General features: G+C 40.6%; 1 protein-coding gene across 3 annotated transcripts in view; it reads left to right on the top strand.

Annotated features, from left to right (window-relative positions):
• Positions 1-25,609, top strand: part of GDI2 (GDP dissociation inhibitor 2) — a 52,552-nt gene that overhangs the window by 13,336 nt on the left and 13,607 nt on the right. For 2 of the 3 annotated variants that reach the window (XM_055296422.2, XM_055296423.2), the window contains exons 2-6: positions 2,998-3,105; positions 6,149-6,248; positions 7,967-8,101; positions 16,942-17,140; positions 17,726-17,857. In XM_055296422.2, coding sequence (XP_055152397.1) covers positions 2,998-3,105; positions 6,149-6,248; positions 7,967-8,101; positions 16,942-17,140; positions 17,726-17,857 — 674 coding nt within the window. The remainder of the gene's footprint in view (positions 1-2,997; positions 3,106-6,148; positions 6,249-7,966; positions 8,102-16,941; positions 17,141-17,725; positions 17,858-25,609) is intronic. The other variant, XM_055296424.2, reaches the window with a different exon arrangement.

The raw sequence follows: 25,609 nt of genomic DNA, 5'->3' as shown, positions 1-25,609 counted from the left end.
ATCTTTTTCCTGAGAGTGGTCATTTATACTTTTCGGTTGATTGTCAATTTATTGGTGGTTGTCCTATATGCTTTGCTTAGGGCTCTAGTTTTCAAACTTTTTAGTCTCAGGATCTGTTCACATTCTAAAAAATTCAGGACCTTGAAGAGCTTTTGTTTATAAAGGTTGTACTATTGATATTTATCATATTAGAAATGGAGGAATAAATAATTCACTGACAAATAATAAACCCATCACATGTTAACATGTATAACAATTTTAGCTGTATATGTACTTTTTTTTGTTATTGAGATAGGATCTCACTTTGTCACCCAGGCTGAAGTGCAGCGGCCTCATCATGGCTCACTGCACCTTTGTGCTCCTGGGTTCAAGTAATCCTCCCACCTCTCAGCCTCTTGAGTAGCAGGGACTAAGGTACTCACCACCACATCCAGCTAATTTTTGTATTTTTTGCAGAGAGAGGGTTTTGCCCTGTTGCCCAGACTGGTCTCTAACTCCTGGGCTTAAGCCATCTTAAGCCTGAGTATATATTCTAAAACAAAATTGTGAGAAGACTATCACTATTTCACATTTTCTGCAAATCCTTTAATGTCTGGCTTAATAAAACTGAATTCACATACATGCTTCTGTGTTCAGTTCTGTTGCGATATATTGTCTAGGCTGAAGTATATGAAAACAGGTCTCACACAGACATGTAGTTGGAAAAGGGAGGAGTAATTAAATAGCCTTTCAGGTTATTGTAGATATTCTTTGGTTTATACGAAAGCACAAGTGGTAGTTTTTAAGAGATTGCATTATGAAATCTGAAGCCACATTAATGAATGTTTTATGTTCTGATATATTAACACCCATTGATCTAGCTTGCACTTTAAATTCCTCTTTTTTCCTCTTGTGTGATTTTGTAATTTCATTCACCCATTATTTGGAAAGCAAGGTTTACTCTGAGTAAAGCAGGTCTTCTCAATGTTGACACATTTCATTTTACATTATCAAAAAATCACATTTGTTAGTATTGTCACTGATAATGTCAGAAAAGTTCTTCATGTATTGGGGAACCTGATGTGTGCCCATGGTGGTAGTTGTAAGTTTTCCATTATTCTTTTTTTTTTTTTTTTTGAGATGGAGTCTTGCTCTGTTGCCAGGCTGGAGTGCAGTGGTGCGATCTCGGCTCACTGCAGCCTCCACCTCCGTGGTTCAAGCGATTCTCCTGCCTCAGCCTCCCGAGTAGCTGGGATTACAGGCATGCGCCACCATGCCCAGCTAAGTTTTGTATTTTTAGTAGAGATGGGGTTTCACCATGTTGGCCAGGATGGTCTCAATCTCCTGACCTCGTGATCCACCTGCCTCGGCCTCTCAAAGTGCTGGGATTACAGGCATGAGCAGCCGCGCCCGGCCAAATTTTCCATAATTCTAATTTTCATTTAAAATTTGACTTTTTGTTATTGGCAACGTGTCAGTTATTTTTCTTTATGTTCTTCTTTGAGAAAATGTCAAATACCTAAATCTGAATAATCATAGTTTGTTGGTCAGTTCTTTCAAATAAAAATGATTATTCATAAAAAAAGTGGCTAGTTCAGCTTACAGATCAGTGGCACAGGTTTTCCCGAGCCGAAGTACTGTCTGTATTCTTCCCATTTTGTCACACACAATGTTTAAAAGATGACTGTTGAAGGGTATATGTTTAATAAAGTTAATTTTTTTTGCTACTCAGTCTTGATCTATCACCCAGGCTTGAGTGCAGTGGCGTGGTCTCAGCTCACAGCAACCTCCGCCTCCTGGGTTCAAGCAATTCTGCCTCAGCCTCCTGAATTGCTGGAATTACAGGCATGCACCACCACCACCATGCCCTGCTAATTTTTGTGTATTTAGTAGAGACAGGGTTTCACCATGTTGCCCAGGCTGGTCTGAAACTCCTGGGCTCAAGTGATACACCCGCCTTAGCCTCCCAAAGTGCTGGGATTGCAGGTGTGAGCCACCATGCCTGGCCAATAAAGTTACTTCTTAATGCTTTTATCAAGGACATCCTTTTTTTTTTTTTTTTTCTTGAGATGGAGTTTAGCTCTTGTTGCCCAGGCTGGAGTGTAATGGTGTGATCTTGGCTCACCACAACCTCTGCCTCCCAGGTTCAAGTGATTCACTTGCCTCGGCCTCTTGAATAGCTAGGATTACAGGCATGTGCCACCATGCCCGGCTAATTTTGTATTTTTACTAGAGATAAGATTTCTCCACGTTGGTCAGGCTGGTCTTGCTCACCTGCCCTGGCCTCCCAAAGTGCTGGGATTACAGGCATGAGCTACTGTGCCCACCCTATCAAGGACATCCTTAAATGAATGCCTGGCGATGAAGAATGTAATGATGACTAGTATAGTTTAGAGCCCTGTCTTAATTTGTTTTATCCACCATTGATTTTACCTCATCAGTGGAAATGTCAACACTGTTTAAAAAGGTGACTAGGCCGGGCATGATGGCTTATGCCTGTAATCCCAGCGCTTTGGGAGGCTGAGGTGGGAGGATCACCTGAGGTCAGGAGTTCAAGACCAGCCTTGCCAACATGGTGAAACTCTTTCTCTGCTAAAAATACAAAAAATTAGCCGGGCGTGGTGGCGGGCACCTGTAATCCCACCTACTCAAGAGGCTGAGGCAGGAGAACTGCTTGAACCCTGGAGGCGGAGGTTGCAGTGAGCCGAGATTGCGCCATTGCACTCCTGCCTGGGCAACAAGAGTGAAACTCTATCTCAAAAAAAAAAAAAAAAAAAAAAAAAAAGGTGACTAATGTCTTAGTGTTATTATGAAACAGTTTTAATCTTGGGATGCATAGGGGCCCACAGACCACACCTGGACCCCTGGTTTCTTAAGAGTTTTCTTCATAAATTATGTCATGTTGCATCAATATAAGTGTAATTACTAAGAGAATGTGTTATGGAGGGCTTAAAAAAAGAGATCTGTTTTAAATATGCTGTAGAACTTTCTTTTCAAGATACTATGCTTTTTCTATAGGAATGTATCCTGTCAGGTATAATGTCAGTGAATGGCAAGAAAGTTCTTCATATGGATCGAAACCCTTACTATGGAGGAGAGAGTGCATCTATAACACCACTGGAAGATGTAAGTGTTAGTCAAATTTCATACGCCTTTCACACTCTGTATTTCACTTGTGAATCTCTACCTTATTCCTTAGAGATGGTCTTAATTTTGTTTTATTAAATAGAATATCTGGAGCATTGTTTTTCAGGAGCTTCTGGTTTGAAGCTCATAGAAATTTACATTTTGACTTTTGTTGCTATGTGGAACAGTTATCTCTTAGTGTTAATAGAGTATAGTCTAGGAAGGGAGGGTAGAGGGTCGCCTGATGTGCCAGCGCAAGTCCAGTGCTTTCCTCATAGTTTTATTTATTCTTTTAGTCCCTCAAAGATTTTTTTTTTTAATCTCCATTTAACATAGTCTCTGTGGGGTTAAAATCTGAGATGGGTTGTAAACCCAGATTACATAACTACAAAGCTTAGTTCCTTTTGCTATACTGTCCTGTTTTCTACTTTTTTTGAACATGGACACATAGCATTTCCATAGTGTGTTTTAATATATTGATTTGTTTGTTTTTCTGCGTGAGGTTTGTTGAACACCTACATATATGGATATGACCTGTACTGTGTTTTATGGGAGATAGATATCATCAATGACTTTTATTTAATCAGTGACTTATTAGACAATACTTACTAAAAAGGATTTTTTTTCTATATTCAGTAATACCGAAAAGTTTAAAGAATAATGCGATGTATAAAAAAATCTTCCATTGGAGTTCAGCAGTTAAAGTTTGCTGTATTTTTTTCATGTCTCTTTTCTTGTTACTGGTTTTGATCCATTGAAAGTGATAAGACATCATGAGGCTTGAGCAAAATATTTCAGCATTCATCTGCTAATATTCTCCTGCATAAGCATAATACCATTATATCATATCCAGAACCATATTCAAATTTCCCAGTGATCCCAGTAATCTCTTATGTAGCTGTTTAGTAGTCTTTTGTATTTGGTATAATTTTCTCTTTATTCTCTTATTTATTTATTTATTTTTTTGGAGACAGAATCTCGCTCTGCCACCCAGGCTGGAGTGCAGTGGCACAGTCTCGGTTCCCTATGGGTTCCACCTTCTGGGTTCAGGTGATTCTCCTGCCTCAGCCTCCCAAGTAGCTGGGATTACAGGCGTGGACCAACATGCCTGGCTAATTTTTTGTATTTTAAGTAGAGATGGGGGTTTCTTCTTGTTGGCCATGCTGGTCTCGAACTCCTCAAGTGATCTGCCTGCCTTGGCCTTCCAAAGTGCTGCGATTACAGGTGTGAGCCTCTGTGCCTGGCCTAGTACATTTCTTAGCTGATCTTCAATACAGTGAGTAAGATTTCTTTTCTTTTTTTTCTCCCCAGATGTATTCAGGGAGTCATGGTTTTTTTTTTTTTTTTTTTTTTTTTTGAGATGGAGTCTTTCTCTGTCACCCAGGCTGCAGTGCAGTGGCACGATCTTAGCTCACTGCAACCTCCACCTCCTAGGCTCAAACGATTCCCGTGCCTCAGCCTCCCGAGTAGGTGGAACTACAGGTGTACACCATCACATCCGGCTAATTTTTTGTATTTCTGGTAGAGGTGGGGTTTCACCATGTTGATCAGGCTGGTCTGGAACTCCTGCTCTCAGGTGATCTGCCTGCCTTGGCCTCACAAAGTGCTGGGAATTACAGGCATGAGCCACTGCGGCCAGCCAGAATTTTTATTGAATAAATACCTACTAATTTTGCTTATTCTGTTCTACCTTAGCAGTAGGATTCATGAGCTCGAGTAACTGTTCTCTAACTTTATAAGCTTTTTGAAATCTGAGCTTCATTTCAATTCATGTGAATTATAAATTAATCAAGTATTCTTACCACAAAACATTGTAAAAGAACAAAAGGATATTTTTGGAGGTGATGGATATGATTGGTATCTTTTGGTGATGTTATGGGTGTACCCTGTGTCTAGACTCACCAAAATGTATGCAGGAAGTAGGCAGTTTTTTATGTATCAGTTATACCTCAGTAAAGCTCAAAAATTATAAATGAACTGGAACTAATTTTAATTGTCTTTTCTGATTAGGAAGAATCTAAGGTTTATTTTGAATTCCTTACATAATACAAAAGCAAAATTAAGCCTTTGATAGCTTTTTATTTGGGAGAGAATGAATTTAAATGATTGCTATTTGTCAGTGACACCCTAGTTCTGCATATACAGTCCGTATAGAGAACTCTACAGTGTCATTGACAAATCATCTTGTTTTATTTATTTGTTTCTTGAGATGGAGTCTTGCTTTGTCACTCAGGCTGGAGTACAGTGGTGCCATCCCAGCTCACTGCAACCTCCACCTCCCAGATTCATGTGATTCTCCTGCCTCAGCCTCTTGAGTAGCTGGGATTACAGGCACACACCACACCCAGCTAATTTTTTTTTTGAGATGGAGTCTCACTCTATCGCTAGGCTGGAGTGCAGTGGCGCTATCTCGGCTCACTGCAACCTCTGCCTTTCATGTTGAAACTATTCTCCTGTCTCAGCCTCCCGAGTAGCTGGGATTACAGGCGCCTGCCACCATACCTGGCTAATGTTTGTATTTTCAGTAGAGATGGGGTTTCACCATCTTGGCCTGGCTGGTCTTGTACTCCTGACCTCCTGATCCACCCGTCTCGGCCTCCCAAAGTGCTTGGGATTACAGGCATGAGCCACCATGCTTGGCCAATTTTTGTATTTTTAGTAGAGACGGGGTTTCACTATGTTGGTCAGGCTGGTCTCAAACTCCTGACCTCAAGGGATCCACCCGCCTCATGGATCACAAAGTGCTGGGATTACAGGCATGAGCCATTGCGTCTGGCCTTGTTTTATATTCTTTCTTTTCTGCTAGTGAAAAACCTTACTTCTGCCATATTTGTTAATTTTAACATTTATGAGTTTAGTGATTAATTTACGTATATATTGGACCTTGCTAAAAATTTTATCTGATAAAAGATGAAATACCCTTATACTTTACTAGCGTGGTGGTGTTTAGTTATACTAAAAGCACTTAATAAAAAATATGTACATATTTTAATAAAAAATTAAATTTTGTTAACATTATGGCTATGTTTTTCCTTGCTTTTAGTTATACAAAAGATTTAAAATACCAGGATCACCACCCGAGTCAATGGGGAGAGGAAGAGACTGGAATGTTGACTTGATTCCCAAGTTCCTTATGGCTAATGGTAAAGAATTTCTAACTGAAATTTATGACAGTACTTTGATTGCAATTTTAATATCAAAACTAACTTTTGACAGAGTACTGTTCTGGGTATGAGGAACTGGATTTTGTTGAATGAAACAGCATGGTGAGTAACATGGTCCATTAGATGTCTGGAGTCAATAAGTTAGGAAAGGAAGGAAGGGGTTGTGACTTATTAGTAATTGGTTCTGGAGAAACAAATGATGCTGTGGCGTAATACATAACAAGATTGTAAGCCTTTGGCACAGACTTACCTGTTGATGCTTATGACAGTCTTAAATAACTGGGCCTTTTGAAACATTATTTTAATGTTTTTCTAGTTTGTAGGGTTTTAAAATTATATTTTCACTTTTATTTTAGAGGATCTAAGTTTTCCTTTTTTTCTGAGACGGAGTCTCGCTCTGTCACCCAGGCTGGAGTGCAGTGGCATGATCTTGGCTCACTGCAACCTCCGCCTTCTGGTTCAAGCAATTCTCCTGCCTCAGCCTCCCGAGTAGCTGGGATTACAGGTGCGTGCCACCACGCCCAGCTAATTTTTGTATTTTTAGTAGAGACGGGGTTTTACCATGTTGGCCAGGCTGGTCTTGAACTCCTGACATCAAGTGATCTGCTCGCCTTAGCCTCCCAAGTGCTATGATTACAGGCTAAGTATTTCTTTAAATTGCTGTAATATTAGTACTTTTTTCTGAGATGACATTGAAGAACTAAATTTTTTGTTATAGGTCTGTTTGTGCACGTGAAATAAAGCATCTGCTATCCTTTTTCCTTGTTTGAGTTTATATTCTATTGTTTGTTTTTATTATTTAATTTTTTTTAGAGACAGAGGTTTCACTCTGTCACCCAGGCTGGAGTGTCGTGATGCAATCATAGCTCACTGCAGCCTTGACTTCTAGGTTCAAGTGATCCTCTCACTTTAGTGTCCTGATTAGCTGGGTGTCCCACCACACCTGGCTAATTTTTTTGTGTTATGGTAGAGATGAGGTCTCACTGTGTTGTGTGGGTTGTTCTCAGACTCTTGGGCTCAAACAATCCTCCCTCCTTGGCCTCCCAAAGTGCTGGGATTACAGGTGTGAGCCACCTGTGCCTGGCCAATAATACTATAATTCCAAACCTCATATCTCTAATAAATTTTTCATTGCTTTTGCAAAAGCAAGTTGATAGAATTATTAACCTTTAAGTTGTAACATTAAAAATACCTATGTATTCAACCTTGCGTAGGAAAAAAAATAACAAAAACATGTAATATGCAGTGCAATAAGTATGCATTCTGGTTGTCCTATTTAAACTATGGCTTTGGAGATTATTTTGGGCCAGGTGCGGTGCCTCGTGCCTATAATCCCAGCACTTTGGGAGGCCAAGGTGGGTGGATTGTTTGAGCTCAGGAGTTTGAGACCAGCCTGGGCAACATGGCAAAACCCTGTCTCTACAAAACAATACAAAAAAAAAATTAGCCAGGCATAGTGGTGCCAGGTATTCGAGAGTGTCAGGCTGAAAGCTTGCATGAGCCCAGGAGGCTGAGGTTGCAGTGAGCTCGTGATCGTGCCACTGCACTGTAGCCTGGGCAACAGAAGGAGAAAAAAAAATTATTTTGTTGGAGTTATTGAACATCGTTAGAAAAAATTTTAGAAGCTGTTAGTATTAGTAAATGTTCTTTATAATTTATAGACTTAAGTTATAGTTTGAATTATGTGACTTTTCTAGGTCAGCTGGTTAAGATGCTGCTTTATACAGAGGTAACTCGCTATCTGGATTTTAAAGTGACTGAAGGGAGCTTTGTCTATAAGGGTGGAAAAATCTACAAGGTTCCTTCCACTGAAGCAGAAGCCCTGGCATCTAGTAAGTAGTTTTATTTTCTCAGAATAATGAGATTTTATACTGGAAAAGAGTCTTAGAGAGGACCCAGTCAACAAATATTTATTGAATGTCTATCATGTGCCAGACACTGTTCTAGGCAGTTGGGAACACATCAGTGAACAAAATGTTCAAAAATTCCTACCCATTTGAAGCTTAGAGTTTAAATGATCATCTATAGATCATGTACCTTGTGGCTGGTGGATCTGAGCTTATCTAGGGTTAATAGTGTTCTTTTCACAGTAATTCTTAATAGCTATGCTTTCTGTTGAGTATTTCCTGTGTCTAAAAGCTCTGTACTGAACACTCCATATCATTTTCTTATTTGACTTCTGAAACATCTCTATGACATAGGGTCTCCATTTTATAGGTGATGAAACTCAGGCCTAAAATTGCATAGGTAATAAGTAGCCAGGATAAGTAGCTGGGTTGGAATTGAAATGCTGGTAGTGTGGCTCCAGAGCCCCAGTGCTTAATCATGTTACTAAGCTTACCTTACGCTGTATTACCCAACGTGCCAACAGGAGAAGTACTCGTTCTGATGATGCTCATCTTGTAATTGGTCTTGTTACTAATTCCCAATATCTTTGATTTTAGGAACTCCTGGTGAGTTTGGAGAGAGAGAGAGAGATATATATATATATATATATTTTTTTTTTTTTTTTCTTTTAAAGATGGAGTCTCGCTCTGTCACCCAGGCTGGAGTGCGATGGCACAATCTCAGAGGCTCACTGCAACCTCTACCTCCCAGGTTCAAGCGATTCTCCTGCCTCAGGCTCCTGAGTAGCTGGGACTATAGGCATGTACTAACATGCCCGGCTAATTTTTGTATTTTTAGTAGAGATGGGGTTTCACCATGTTGGCCAGGCTGGTCTTGAACTCCTGACCTCAGGTGTTTCACCTGCCTTGGCCTCCCAAAGTGCTGGGATTACAGGCATGAGCCACCGCGCCCAGCCTTGGAGTGATCTTATTCTCTACCCAACATTATTTCCTCTATTGCCTCACCACAGAGTTCTGGTTAACATTTCCTTTCAGTGTCTCTCTTAAATAGCAAACACTCCAGAAAAGACCTTTTTGTTCTTCAAGACGTTTTAGTCCTTGTATGGAGCAGTTTGGGGAAGGATAAATTTGTATAACTAAGGGTAGGTGAGGGCTCTAGGAACTTAGAAGAGGGAAAGATACAGACTGGGAGAATAGGAAAAGTGCTCATAAGTTCTCTCATAATTATTTTGGCATCAGTGCCAAAAAGTTTTCTCATCTATAAACCTAATTTGAATTATTTTGGCAGTTTACTCTATCTCTATTACTTCTGATTAGGGGAGAAAATACTGGGTATAAAATATTAAAGACATAGCCAGAAAGTAAAAAATACTGCAAAGAATCAGGGCTAGGTTAGGATTGATAATTGGGGAAGGGAAGGAACAGTTTCTTATTCAGTTGGAGGTAGTTAGTAGTGTAATCATGAGTTCGAAATTATTTTAAATCTTTTAAATGACTATGAAAATTTAATCCAAATAAAGTATCTTCATAGAAGTAGGAGTTTGAGTATGAATAGAATCCTTTTTAACATTGACGTGGTGTGGTGGCTCACGTTTGTAATCTCATTGCTTTGGGAGGCCGTGGTAGGAGGATTGATTTAGGCCAGGAGTTGAAGACGAGCCCGGGCCACATAGCAGGACCCTGTCTCTTCAAAAAATAAGAAAATTAGCCAGATGTGGTGGTACGTTTCTGTAGTCCCAGGTATTGTGGAGGCTGAGGCAGGAGGATCGTTTGAGTCCAGGAAATTAAAGCTGCAGTGAGCTGTGATTGCGTCACTGCGCTCCAATCTGGGTGACAGAGGGAGACCCTATCTCAAAATTGTTTTTAGATAAAAATAAGAAATAGAATTTTTTTTTTTTTGGACAAAGGTTGTGAGTTCTTTCTTTTACGTTTCCTTTCTTGGAGCTCCTATTTAAAGCTTCAGTTACCTCCTTCATCTAATAGAAATTATCTTTTGGCAGTTTTATTTTCTCTAATTTTTTCAGATATATAAAACATTTACACAGCTTGAAAGTTAAAAGGTATATTTCGAGTCTTGGTCGCATTCTTACTTTTCTACTTCCATTCTTTCTGACCTGTTAGGTAATCATTTTCTGGCTTATCCTTCTTCTGTTTTTTTTTTTTTTTTTTTTGGAATAAGTGCATATGCTTATGTATATATTTTTAAGGTTAGGTTTATTGAGGTGTAATTTATGTACAGTAGAAATCACTTGTTTTAGTAAACACTTTTATGCATTTTGACCAAATCACTACCTTATCAGCATCTCCTTACATTGATGGAAAGGATTTTGAAATCTTGAGTTGCAGGCAAGAAAATTCTAGGCAGAATGAAGGAATGCGATAAGGAAAGGTGTAGAGGTGGCAAAGTTCAAGAGATGGGTGGATAAGAACAAGTTGTTTTATAATTTTAACAAGAACTCAGTTTTTTGAGCACTTACGTGCTAGACATATAAGTATTAAGTACTTTATGTGTATTATCTAACTTTACATAGTTCTTCACTGCAACCCTGTGAGATGCAGGTGCTATTATTATTTTTTATTTTACAGATGGGAAAGCTGAGGTATAAAAGGAAAGCACAAAGTAGTATAGCTAGTAACTGGTTTGGAGCCAGGTCTGTCTGACTTTAGAATCCCACACTCTTAACCACAAGAAATACTATATTCTTACAGTATATAAAGCTATTAATATATTGCTTTTTAGATATTTTAACACTGATTACATACCTTCTGATTCTTTTTTTTTCCAAAGTAAATACTTGAGTCTCCTTAGTTGTTTCTCATATAATATGCTATCTAGGTCTCTTGGCCGCTGCTTGGAAATTCTCTAATTAGTCAAGATACTATATATAATATGGTAGCCAGACCAGAGACAGTATCCCAGATGTTTTCTGCTCTTTCAGTGCAAACAGGAGTGTTTTTTTCTGTCACCCAGGCTAGAGTTCAGTGACACAATTTTGGCTCACTGCAACCTCTACCTCCTGAGTTGAAGCAATTCTTCTGCCTCAGCCTCCTGAGTAGCTGGGATTACAGGCACATGCCACCACACCCGGCTAATTTTTGTATTTTTTTTTTGAGACAGAGTTTCGCTTTTGTTGCCCAGGCTGGAGTGCAATGGTGCGCTCACCGCAACCTCCACCTCCTGGGTTCAAGCAATTCTCCTGTCTCAGCCTCCCGAGTAGCTGGGATTACAGGCATGCACCACCATGCCTGGCTAATTTTGTATTTTTAGTAGGGACGGGGTTTCTCCATGTTGGTCAGGCTGGTCTCAAATTCCTGACCTCAGGTGATCCGCCCGCCTTGGCCTCCCAAAGACCTGGGATTACAGGCGTGAGCCACTGTGCCTGGCCATAATTTTTGTATGTTTTAGTAGAGATGGGGTTTCGCCATGTTGGCCAGGCTGGTCTTAAACTCCTAGCCTCAAGTGATCTGCCCACCTTGGCCTCCCAAAGTGCTGGGGTTACAGGTGTGAGCCACTGTGCCTGGCCCCAGAACATTTATTATTTTATGTATTTATTTTTTTGAAACAGGGTCTCACTCTGTTGCTCTGGCTGGAGTGCAGTGGCATGATCACAGCTCAATGTAGCCTTGACCTCCTGGGCTCAAGCGATCCTCCTGCCTTAGCCTCCTGAGTAGCTGGGACTATAGGGATACACACGCCTATAATGGTGCAATTTAAAAAATTTTTTGTAGAAGTGAGGTCTTGCTATGCTGCCCAGGTTGGTCTTGAACTCCTGGACTCAAGCAGTTACCTCTCCTCAGCCTCCCAAAATAGGCATATCCCACCACGCATGCCTATAGTGGTATAATTTTTTTTATTTTTTGTAGAAATGGGTTCTTGCTATAATTGCCTAAGCTGGTCTTAAATTCCTGGGCTCAAGCAGTCATCTCTCCTCAGTGTCCCAAAGTCTTAGCACTACAGGCATGAGCCACTGCACCCAGCCAAGAACATTTATAATTCATGGGAGGAGGTCAAAATACAGACATTAAAAAGAGTTTGGAAGAAGTGAGTTTTAACCCTCTTAGATCACTTTCAGAGATTAAGACTTCAAGACTTTTGACACTTCCAAAACTACTAATAGTCTGTTGTTGAATGGAGGCCATACGGATAACATAAATAGCTAAGTAGTTGATTAACATTTATTTTGTATGTGATTTTTTTTTTTTTTTTTTTTGAGACTGAGCTTTGATCTTGTTGCCCAGGCTGGAGTTCAATGGTGTAATCTTGGCTCACTGCAACTTCCACCTCCCAAGTTCAAGCGATTCTCCTGCCTCAGCCTCCCCAAGTATCTGGGATTACAGGCATGCACCACCACACCTGGCTAATTTTTTGTATTTTTAGTAGAGATACGGTTTTACCATGTTGATCAGGCTGGTCTTGAACTTCTGATCTCAGGTGATCCACCTGCCTCGGCCTCCCAAAGTGCTGGGATTACAGGTGTGAGCCACCGCACCCGGCCTTGTGATAATGTATTATATACTGTGTTCTTAGAATCAAGTAAGCTATAGAAAAGACAGTGCCCCTAAGAAAATGATAAGGAAGAGAAAGTACGTTTACAGTACCATACTGGATTTATTGATACCAAAAGTTTAGTTTGTATGTGTATGAGATGAATTGTCTGTCTGAAATGACGGGCAACTGCAGCTGCAGACCTGAAGTCAGTTGGTACGTTTTAAGGAATTCAACTTTTTCTTGTAATGTCATGACTTTGCTTCTTGGGAGCACTTCCAGCATCAGTGGCATTCCCTGTGGGTCCTACATTTTACTCAGTGTTTGCACTAAACACGATGAAAAATATGCGAGAACAAGGAGAGATCACTTTTTACTATGACAGATAATTTACTGGAGAGGTGAACTGCTCATGCAGAGATGATTATTGTCACGTAGAGTTTTAAGATACTCAAACGCTTGAGCTCACCACATTAGCAACAAAAGGTGGCTACAGATACAGTAGTATAGTATGTACTGCAGTTAATCTTATGCAGTTAAGACTTAATACTACAGCTTTCTTTGTTTACAGTGGCACCGTGTATGGTCTGTGTTTGTGTGCATAAGTTTTGTGATTAAATTTTAACTTTGAAATAGAATTGTATATATTTATGATAGTAAATAGTATCTACATATATTTTAGCATTCATGACATACATAACTTTTTTCTGATTTTTTTGGTATTTCTAGGCTATGTGGTTCATCTGCAAGTTTTTTCAAATTGTCACAAATCTGCCGGGCATGTTGCTGTGCACCTGTAATCCTAGCCACTTGGTAGGCTACGGCAGGAGGATTGCTTGAACCCAGGCATTTGAGGCTATACTGTGCTGTGATCACACCTGTGAATAGTCACTGCACTTCTAGCCTGGACGATATATACATATATAGCAAGACCCTATCTCTTAAAAAAAAAATCATCGGCCGGGTACTGTGGCTCATGGCTGTAATCCTAGCACTTGGGGAGGTTGAGGTGGGTGGATCACTTGAGCCCGAGAGTTCGAGACCAGCCTGGGCAACATAGTAAGACCCCTTATCTACAAGAAATAGAAGAAAAATTAGCTGAATAGCCTGTCGTCCCAGCTACTCAGGAGGCTGATGCAGGAGGATTGCTTGAGCCCAGGAAGTTGGTGGCTGCAGTGAGCCGTGGTTGCGCCACTGCACTTTAGTCTGGGTGACAGAGATCTCATCTCAAAAAGGAAAAAAAAAAAATCAAGTAAAATAAAATGTAGAACTGAAAAAAACAAACTTGACTGGGCACAGTGGCTCATACCTGTCATCCCAGCACTTTGGGAGGCTTGAGGCAGGCGGATCACTTGAGGTCAGGAGTTCGAGAGCAGCCTGTCCAACATGGTGAAACCCCATCTCTACTAAAAATACAAAAAAAATTAGCCAGGTCTGGTGGTGCATGCCTTTGATCCTAGCCACTCGGGACGCTTAGGTGGGAGTATTGCTTGAACCTCGGGGGCAGAGGTTGCAGTGAGCCGAAATTGCGCCACCGCACACTCTAGCCTGGGCGACAGAGTGAGACTCCTTTAAAAAAAAAAAAAAACAAAAACAAAAAAAACAAAAGCAACATGCAAACCTCCAGAAATTTTTTCAGTACATTTATTGACAAGAAAAAATCTACATTAAGCTTGTCCAGTCTGTGGCCTATGGGCTGCATGTGGTCCAGGGTAGCTTTGAATGCAGCCCAACAGAAATTTGTTAACTTTATTAAAACATGAGATTTTTTTTTCACAATTTTTTTTAAGCTCATTAGCTATCGTTAGTGTATTTTATGTGTGGCCCAAGGCAATTCTTTTTCTTCCAGTGTGGCCCAGGGAAGCCAAAAAATTGGACACCTCTGATCTACATAAAAAGTGGCAGTTCAGATGTGTTATTCAAGGGACAATGGTAAATATAGAAAGGCATATCCGATGGTGATACGTTGCTTTGGGGGAAAGAGGAAGGAGGGAGTGTGAGAAGAACGCTTTAAATAAGGTGATCTGGGAAGACATCAGCATAGATAAATAGTAGTTGTAAAAAATTACACAGTAGGGACTAGGTGCAGTGGCTCATACCTGTGATTCCAACACTTTAGGAGCCTGGGAGTTTGAGACCAGCCTGGGCAACATGGTGAGACCTTGTTTCTATGGAAAAAAAAAAAAAACAAAACACAGTAGGAAACACATTATTGATTTTGAATATTTTCAATTAGGAGTTTTTCAGAATGAGCACGGGGTGTTTGAAGTGTTTGTAATGCAATTATATCTGGTTCTCGTGCCATAACAGCTAGTCATTGAGACCGCTGTTTGGCGCCATGCATAGCAACATGGAATTAAGGGATGGAAAAACAGCCAGGACGTCTCTACTGTGCTGTGTAAAACAGGAGTGGCACTGATTTCTATCTCTCTCTGGGTAAGGATCAGGTAATGGAGGAAAATAAAGGAGAGGAAAGAGAAGGAAACATGATAGATTTTTATTTTGATTAAAACAAAAGTTGGTAATAGCAACTCAAGTTTCTATTAAATAAACAAAAGTTGGGAGATACTCCAAAATAACTGTTAGTAATAGCTTTAGGTTCTGACAGGCTGTGCCGACCGGAATATGATACCTAAGTTTTAAGTGCATTAAATAGTGATTCAATGTTTCCTTTTGCCCGTCTTGTACCCAGCTCTGACAACTACACTTGTGTCTTAAGTATGGTGCTGATGTGGTAATAGGATATTTCTATTCAGCCTTATGCCTTTACTGTATGTACATTCTGTCCATTTAAAAGGCTGAGTTGTAAATCTTAATTTTAAAAAATTAAATGTAGTCAGTTGTCATTAATAGCCTCATGTTTGTTTTTTTTTTTTTTTTCGAGATAGAGTCTCGCTCTTGTTGCCCAGGCTGGAGTGCAATGGCGCGATCTCGGCTCAGTGCAATCTCTGACTACTGGGTTTATCAAGCGATTCTCCTGCTCCAGCCTTCCAAGTAGCTGGGATTACAGGCGTGTGCCACCACACCCAGCTAATTTTGTATTTTTAGTAGAGACGGGGTTTCACCATGTTGGTCAGGCTGGTCTTGAACTCCTGACCTCAAGCGATCCACCCGCCTCAGCCTTCCAAAGTGCTGGGATTACAGGCGTGAGCCACCATGACCCGACCAGCCTCATGGTTTTAATTTTCAGTTTTGTTGGGTGGAAAATGATCTTGGGTGTAATATTAAATCTATCAAAACATTAAGCTGTCAATAGAAACATTTGAGAGTTTGTTTTTAAAACTGTAGTTATATTTTAAAAATAGCTATACAGCTTAGGAGTTGGGGGAGAAGGGAGATAAAAATCAGAAAATTTTCTTTTTTATTGGCTGTTTGTCTATCATCTATGATTAGTTGAAATACAGCCTAGTAGTAAAAGCTGAGGATTTATAAAGTGGTAATTTGTAGCTTCTTCATCTGTTTTTTAGTGTAAAATGCAGCGAATTGGTTGCTTATGTAGGACTTCAGTAAAGTAAGTGACTAGCAGCAGCAGCAGCAGCAGCATCTAAATTTTATTGAGTTCAATTTGTTCTTGTTATCTGAAGCTGTTATCATTAAATGCCTGGTTATATCTTAGCATACAGAGGCAGAAAAGGAAGAGCATTCAGAATTTAGGCAATTGGCTGAGTGTAGATCAGAGTTGTCAAAGGAAGACTCTTCAGATGAATGGCTTCATGGATACTTGTTCAGAGTCACATTTACCTTGTACCTAGTAAGAAACATAATTTGACATTTTTCATTCAGTTAAGTACTAGTTTTAATTACTTGTAATTGTATGGTAAAATTGAAGACTTTATAAGTAACCTGTTACAATCATGTCAGTTTATTTTAAAGTGTTGTGAAACTGGAAGCCATGCTGTCCAAACTCCCATATCTTAAATTGCATCCTGCATTTGGTCAGGCGTGGTGGCTCATGCCTGTGATCTCAGCACTTTGGGAGGCTGCAGTGGGCAGATCACCTGAGGTCAGGAGTTTGAGACCAGCCTAACATGGTGAAACCTTATCTCTATTAAAAGTACAAAAATTAGCTGGGTGTAATGGCAGTTGCCTATAATCCCAGCTACTCAGGAGGCTGAGACAGGAGAATCGCTTGGACCCGAGAGACAGAGGTTGCAGTGAGCTGAGATTGCACCATTGCATTCTAGTCTAGGCGACAGAGCAAGACTCTGTCTCAAAAAAAAAAAAAAAAAAATTGCATTCTGCAGTTGATAACAAGGCATGTTTAAACTTTGCTCTCATACTTTGTTCTCCTCAATGTCTGATTGTGAGTGTGCTTTTTGAAAAATACTTTTTTATTTAGGCCTAATGGGACTGTTTGAAAAACGTCGCTTCAGGAAATTCCTAGTGTATGTTGCCAACTTCGATGAAAAAGATCCGAGAACTTTTGAAGGCATTGATCCTAAGAAGACCACAATGCGAGATGTCTATAAGAAATTTGATTTGGGTCAAGATGTTATAGATTTTACTGGTCATGCTCTTGCACTTTACAGAACTGATGAGTAAGTATTTTGGTTTTTAGATTTGTATTTTTCTTGAAATTCTCACTACATTTCCCAGTTCTTCCAAGTGGAAATTCTGACAAAACAAATACTTAGCCATATTGCACTATGAATGAAGAGGTTCTAGTTGAAATTAGTGTTGGGACGTTTTAAGTGAAATATAAAGGTAGTGGGCCAGGCGTGGTGGCTCACGCCTGTGATCCCAGCACTTTGGGAGGCTGAGTTGGGTGGATCATTTGAGGTCAGGAGTTCAAGACCAGCCTGGCCAACATGGTGAAACGCCCTCTCTACTGAAAATACAAAAATTAGCTGGGCAGTAGTGGTGCACACCTGTAATTCCAGCTATTTGGGAGGCTGAGGCAGAAGAATCACTTGAGCCTGGGAGGTGGAAGTTGTGGGGAGCCGAGATTGCACCACTGCACTCCAGTCTGGGCGACAGAGTTAGACCCTGTCTCAAAAAACAAAAAACAAAAAAAACAAAAAAAAAGAAGATAGTGGATTGAAATCACTTCAAAAAAAATTATAAATTGAACACCATGAATGAAAACTAAAGCCCTTTCCTAATACTCATTTCCTTTCCTCCAGCTACTTAGATCAACCATGTTATGAAACCATTAATAGAATTAAACTTTACAGTGAGTCTTTGGCAAGATATGGCAAAAGCCCATACCTTTATCCACTCTATGGCCTTGGAGAACTGCCCCAAGGATTTGCAAGGTAAGAGCCTATGTTCAACCTATTAGCTAAAACCTCACTGATCCAAAACCTCATCTTCAACATAATGTGTATATGAGATATAGTTTAAATAATGAGATGAGATCAGTCTATGAGTAATAAGATGCTTTTTGTTTTTATTGAAATAAAATTAACATATAATGATATGCACGGATCTTCAGTTAAGAAAATCCAGTTTTATACAACTGTAGCTGATGTGCTCTTTTAAGTGCCAACTCCTGGCTGGTGGCCAGCCAACACAAAACCAGCACACTTAACAAAAATACAACCAAGGACCTTCACAGAATCTACTTCACACCCCTCCTACCTCCACTGGAGTAAGTGCTGGTATCCACGGCCGAGAGACCTGGAGACAGATCACATCACAGGCTCTTTGCAGACACTCTCCAGTACCAGCTTGGAGCCTGATTATCTCCACTGGGTGGCTAGATCCAGAAGAGAAATAACAATCACTGCAGTTTGGCTCTCAGGAAGCCCCATCCCTAGGGGAAGGGGGGAGAGCACCACATCAAGGGAGCACCCCCGTGGGACAAAAGAATCTGAACAGCAGCCCTTGAGTTCCAGATCTTCCCTCTGACATAGTCTATCCAAATGAGAAGGAACTGGAAAAACAACTGGGGTAATATGACAAAACAGGGTTCTTTGACACCCTGAAAAGGTCACACTAGCTCACCGGCAATGGATCTAAACCAAGACAAAAATCTCTCAATTGCCAGAAAAAGAATTCACAAGGTCATTATTAAGCCAATCAAGGAGGCACCAGAGAAAGGTGAAGTCCAACTTAGCAAAATAAAAAAAGTGATACAGGATATGAATGGAAAAATTTCCAGTGAAATAGCATAAATAAATAATCACAACTTCAGAAAATCAAGGACACACTTAGAGAAATGCAAAATGCACTGGAAAGTCTCAGCAATAGAATTGAATAAGTAGAAGAAAGAATTTCAGAGTTTCGAAGACAAGGCTTTTGAATTAGGCCAATCTGACAAAGACAAAAAAGAATAAAAAAAATGAACACAGCCTCCAATAAGTTTGTTAAACGACCAAGCCTAAGAATAATTGGTGTTCCCAAGGAAGAAGAGGAATCTAAAAGTTTGGAAAACAAATTTGAGGGATTAATTGAGAAAAACTTCCCCAGCCTTGCTAGAGATCTAGACATCCAAGTACAAGAAGCTTAAAGAACACCTGGGAAATTCATCGCAAAAAGATCATCGCCTAGGCACATAGTCATCAGGTTAACTAAAGTGAAGATGAAGGAAAGAATCTTAAGAGCTGTGAGGCAAAAGCCTCAGGTAACCTATAAAGGAAAACCTATCAGATTAACAGATTTCTCAGCAGAAACTAAAAGCTAGAAGGGATTGGGGTCCTATCTTTAGCCTCCTTAAAACAGTTATCAGCCAAGAATTTTGTATCCAGTGAAACAAAACTTCATAAATGAAGGAAGGTAGTCTTTCTCACACAAACAAGTGCTGAGAGAATTTGCCACTACCAAGCCAGCACTACAAGAACTGCTAAAAGGAGCTCCAAATCTTGAAACAAATTCTCAAAATACCAAAATTGTATCTCCTTAAAGCATAAATCACACAGGACCTATAAAACAATAACACAATGAAGAAAAAAAACAAGGTGTTCAGGCAAACAAATAGCACGATGAATAGAATAGTACCTCAAATCTCAATATTAATGTTGAATGTAAATGGCCTACATGCTCCACTTTAAAGATACAGAATAGCAGAATGGATAAGAACTCACCAACCAAGCATCTGCTGTCTTCAAGAGATTCACCAGACACACAAGGACTCATAAACTTAAGGTAAAGTGGTGGAAAAATATATTTCATGTAAATGGACACCAGAAGCAAGCAGGAGTAGCTATTCTTGTATTTTTTATTTTATAACTATATATATTAAAAAATCAGTTTGATAAATGTATAGACCTACCCCTGTCCTGGGTTTAACTAAAACCTGAGTGAAGGTATAGAACATTTTCCTCACCCCATAAAGTTCTCTCGTGTCACCTCATAATGAATACTGCCCCCCATCCCCAGCAACTACCTCTGTGATTTCTGTCACCATAGATTACTTTTGCTTGTTTTCAGATTTCATGTAAAAGGAATAATACAATATGTTCTCATTTGTGTGTTTTTCATTTTTTGAGATTCATCCATATTGACGCATGTGCCAGTAATTCTTTTTTTTTGAAGATGGAGTTTCACTCTTGTTGCCCAGGCTGGAGTGCTGTGGTGCAATCTCAGTTCACTGCAACCTCCACCCACTGGGTTCCAGTGATTCTCCTGCCTTAGCCTCCCAAGGAGCTGGGATTAACAGGCATGCGCCACCACATCCGGCTACTTTTTTATATTTAGTAGTGATGGGGTTTCACCATGTTGGTCAGTCTGGTCTTGAACTCCTGACCTCAGGTGATCCACCCACTTTGGCCTCCCAATGTGCTGGGATTACAGGTGTGAGCCATTGCTCCTGGCCAATTCTTTTTTTTTAATTGTTGAGTAGAATTCCATTATATGAATTATATGAACATATAATTCTCCTTTTGGTGGACATGTAGTTCGTTTTCAGTTTTTAGCTATTATGAATGAAGGCACTGTGAAATTTTTATGTAAAAGACTTTCTGTGGGGATGTAGGTTTTCATTTCCTTTTGGTTAAATACTGGGAGTGAAATTGCTGACTGATGTGGCAGATAGAAGTCTGACTTCATAAGAAACTGTAAAACAGTGTTCTGGAGTGGTTGTGTCATGTATACACCCAGCAGTGTGTGAGAGTTCTAGTTGCTCCACATCCTTGTCAACATTTAGTATTGTAAGTTTTTTGTTTTTTTGAGACAGAGTCTCACTCTGTTGCCGAGGCTGGAGTGCAGTGGCGCGATACCAGTTCACTTGAACTTCTGGGTTCAAGCGATTCTCCCACCTCAGCCTCCCAGAGTAGCTGGGACTACAGGCGTGCACCACCATGTCCACTGCTTTTGGTTTTTTTTTTTTTTTTTTTTTTTTTTTTTTGAGACAGAGTCTTGCTCTGCCGCCCAGGCTGGAGTGCAGTGGCGCGATGTCGGCTCACTGCAAGCTCCACCTCCCAAGTTCACGCCATTCTCCTGCCTCAGCCTCCCGAGTAGCTGGGACTACAGGTGCCCGCCACCACGCCTGGCTAATTTTTTTTTTTTTTTTTTTTTTTTGTATTTTTAGTAGAGACGGGGTTTCACCGTGTTAGCTAGGATGGTTCTCGATCTCCTGACCTTGTGATCTGCCTGCCTCGGCCTCCCAAAGTGCTGGGATTACAGGCGTGAGCCACTGCGCCTGGCCTGCTTTTAGTTATTTTATTATTATTATTTTTGAGGCAGAGCCTCGCTCTGTTGCCCAGGCTGGAGTATGTTGGCGCCATCTCAGCTCACTGCAACCACTGCTTCCCAGTTTCAAGCAATTCTCCCGTCTCAGCCTCCCAAGTAGCTGGGACTACAGACCTGCGCCACCATGCCCGGCTAATTTTTTTTTTTTTTTTTTAAGACGGAGTCTCGCTCTGTCACCCAGGCTGTAGTGCAGTGGCGCGATCTCAGCTCACTTCAAGCTCCGCCTCCCGGGTTCATGTCATTCTCCTGCCTCAGCCTCTCCAAGTAGCTCGGATTACAGGCACCCGCCACCACGCCTGGCTAATTTTTTGTATTTTTAGTAGAGGGGGTTTCACCGTGGTCTCGATCTCCTGACCTCGTGATCCACCCGCCTCGGCCTCCCAAAGTGCTGGGATTACAAGCGTGAGCCACCGCGCCCGGCCTTTTTTTTTTTGTATTTTTAGTAGAGATGGAGTTTCATTATGTTGGCCAGGCTGGTCTTGAACTCCTGACTGAGGACATGATCCGCCCGCCTCAGCCTCCCAAAGCGCTGGGATTACAGGCATGAGCCACCGCGCTGGGCCATAGTATTGTAAGTTTTTAATTTTAATTGCCTAAGTGGGTGTGAAATGCTATCTCATTATGGTTTTAATTTGTATTTCTTGACTCCTGTTGCTCACCTTTTCATGAGCTTATTGAACATTTGTATAATTTTGTGTTGTGATTGTGCAAGTCTTTTGCATATTTCTAAAGATCGGATTGTTTTTCTATTTTTGACTTGTAGGAGATCTTGGTGTATTCTGGTGGCAAGTCTTTTGTCATATATGTATTCAGAATATTTTCTCCCAGTTTATGGCTGGTCTTTTGATAAGCATAAGTGTTAACTGTTTTTTTGAGACAGAGTCTTGCTCTGTTGCCCAGGCTGGAGTGCACTGGCACGATCTTGGCTCGCTGCATCCTCTGCCTCCCAGGTTCAAGCAATTCTCATGCCTCAGCCTCCCGAGTAGCTGGGACTGTATGCATGTGCCACCACGCCTGGCTAATTTTTGTATTTTGAGTAGAGACGGAGTTTTGCCGTATTGAACAGGCTGGTCTCTAACTCCTGACCTCAAGTGATCCACCTGCCTTGGCTTCCCAAACTGCTGGGATTACAGGCATGAGCCACAGAGCCTGGCCTAGAGGTGTTACATTTTGATGAAGTCCAGTATATCAAAGAAATTTTTTTTTTAATGTTTATAGCCTTCTGGGTCCTATTTTAGAAGTCTTTTTTTTCTTTTTTTTTTGAGACGGAGTCTTGTTCTTTCACCCAGGCCAGACTGCAGTGGAACTATCTCGGCTCACTGCAAGCTCTGCCTCCTGGGTTCATGCCATTCTCCTGCCTCAGCCTCCCGAGTAGCTGGGACTACAGGCGCCTGCCACCGCGCCCCGCTAATTTTTTGTATTTTTAGTAGAAATGGGGTTTCACCGTGTTAGCCAGGATGGTCTCGATCTGCTGACCTCGTGATCCGCCTGCCTCGGCCTCCCAAAGTGCTGGGATTACAGGTGTGAGCCACCGCGCCTGGCCCTATTTTAGAAGTCTTTTACTTGTCCCCAAGCGCACAGAAATACTCTCCTGTTGTCTTTTTTTGTTTGTTTTTTAGAAGTTTTATAATTGTATCTGTGCATTTAAATCTGATTCATCTTGAAACAGTGTTGGTGTGTGGGATGAGGTAAGACTTGAGGTTCTTCTTTTTTTATATACAAATATTTAGTTGTTTTAGCTGCATTTGTTGGAAAGACTTCCTTTTCTAGGTAGTCTTGGTGCCTTTGTGGGAGATTAGTTAGCTACATATGAGTTTGTTTTGGGACTCAGTTTTGTTTCAGTGATTTGTATTTCCTATGCCAGTACTACACTGTCTGGATAATTATAGTTTTATATTAAGTCTTGAAGTAGGTGATAACACTTTCTCCAACTTTTTCTTCAGAATTTGTTTTGGGTGTTCGCATTTCCATATATGTTTTTAAAATCAGGTTGTCAATTTCTAGAAAACATACTTGCTGGGATTTCGGTATTGAGTTAAATTTGTAGATCAGTTTGGAGAAAATGATCATTTTAATTATGCTGAGTCTGCCAGTCCATAAATAGATTGTTCTCCATGTATTTAGGGTTTCTTCTCAGCAGTGTTTTACAGCTTTCATTGTAGAGATCTGTCACATTTTTGTTCAATCTCTTTGTGCTGATTCCGCTGTTAATGTATTTTGTATTGATGCTGCTGTTAATGAAATTGTCTTAATTTTATGTTGAAATTGTTTGCTGCTGGTATACAGAAATATAATATTTGTATGTTGACGTTGTATCCTATGATCTTGTACTTAAGTTTTACTAGTTCACTTATTAGTTTTTCTAGTTTTATATATTTCTTAGAATTATCCTTCTACACAGTCACATCATCTGTGAATAAAGAGATTCTTCTCTTAAAACTTTTATGTGTTTTCCCCACTTACCGTTATTGCGCTTGTTAGGACGTCCTGATAATGTCTCAGTGATGAGAATGGACGTCCTTGCTTTGTTCCCAGTCTCATGGGGAATCTAGTAAATGTTTTACTATTAAATATGTTTTCTATAGTTTTTTTTTTTTTTTTTTTGTAGGTGGTTTTGTCACATTAAGTTCCCTTATATTTCTAGTTTGGTCTGTTTTTTTTTTTTTTGAGACACGGTCTTACTCTGTCACCCAAGCTAGAGTGCAGTGGCATGATCTTGGCTCATTGCAACCTCTGCCTCCTGGGCTAAAGGGATCTTCCCATCTCAGCCTCTTGAGTAGCAGGGACTACAGGCATGCACCACCACACCTGGCTAACTTTTGTATTTTTGTAGAGATGGAGTCTCACCATGTTGCCCAGGCTGGTGTCGAACTTCTGGGCTTAAGTGAGCATGGTGGCTCATGCCTGTAATTGCAGCACTTTGGGAGGGTGAGGCGGGTGGATCACTTGAAGCCCAGGGGTTGGAGACCAGCCTAGGCAACTTGGCGAAACCCTGTCTCTAGAAAAACATAAAAAATTAGCTGGGTGTGGTGATGCATGCCTGTAGTCCCAGCTATTCGGGAGGCTGAGTGGGAGGATCCCTTGAGCCTGGGAGGTTGAGACTGCAGTGAGCCGTGATCATACCACTGCATTTCAGTCTGGGTGACAGAGCAGGACCTTGTCTCTTACAAAAAAAAAAAGCATCAAACTTTTTTTTTCCCATCTCTGTGCTTCATATCGGAGAATGCCTGTTCATGTGGTTTCAAGTTTACTGACCTTTTCTGCTATTTTCAATAGGCTGTTAATCTCATTCAGTGAATTTTAATTTTTTTATACTGTCTGGATCTAGAGTTTCCATTTTTTATATTTTTCTTTTTTTTCAAGACGGAGTTGCCCAGGCTGAAGTGCAGTGGCACAATCTCGGCTCACTGTAACCTCCACCTCCCGGGTTCAAGCGATTCTCCTGCCTCAGCCTCCTAAGTAGCTGGGATTACAGGCACATGCCACCACACCTGGCTGATTTTTGTATTTTTAGTAGAGATGGGGTTTCACCATGTTGGCCAGGATGGTCTCATTTTCTGACCTTGTGATCTGCCCTCAGCCTCCCAAAGTGCTGGTATTACAGGCATGAGTCACCGTGCCCGGCCTATAGTTTTCATTTTTGTGATGTTCTGTATTTACTTGACTCTTTATTTTATTTTATTTTATTTTATTTTTTTTTTTTTTTTTTTTTTTTTTTGAGACGGAGTCTCGCTCTATCACCCAGGCTGGAGTGCAGTGGCGCGATCTCGGCTCACTGCAAGCTCCCCGCCTCCCGGGTTCACGCCATTCTCCTGCCTCAGCCTCTCCGAGTAGCTGGGACTACAGGCGCCCGCCACCACGCCCGGCTAATTTTTTGTATTTTTAGTAGAGACGGGGTTTCACCGTGGTCTCGATCTCCTGACCTCGTGATCCGCCCGCCTCGGCCTCCCAAAGTGCTGGGATTACAAGCGTGAGCCACCGCGCCCGGCCTACTTGACTCTTTTGAGTACATTTATAACAACATATTTATCCTTGAATATGTATCTTTGAACAAGGATATTTGTTCTTGAACACATAATATTTTTGAACATACTTATAATAGCTGCTTTTAAACTGCGTATTTTAACATTTGGGCATCTGTTTCTATTGTTTGTTTTTCTGTTTTCTTTGGATCACAGTTTTCTGTTTCTTCCCATGTCTAGTAATGTTGGATTGTATACTGGACACATGAATCGATAGTTTGTTGAGATGCTGGATTCTTCCTCTGAAAAGTTGGTTTTGGTTTGAGTAGGCAGTTAAATTATTGACTGTTCATCTTGCATTTGTGGAGACTGGATTTTACACTTTGTTAAAGTGGGTCTTTTTTAGTTTTTCCT

The sequence above is a fragment of the Symphalangus syndactylus genome, chromosome 10 (genome assembly GCF_028878055.3).
Source record: "Symphalangus syndactylus isolate Jambi chromosome 10, NHGRI_mSymSyn1-v2.1_pri, whole genome shotgun sequence".
NCBI classification, from domain to species: Eukaryota; Metazoa; Chordata; class Mammalia; order Primates; family Hylobatidae; genus Symphalangus; species Symphalangus syndactylus.
This window is presented reverse-complemented; position numbering and strand designations above follow the sequence as displayed.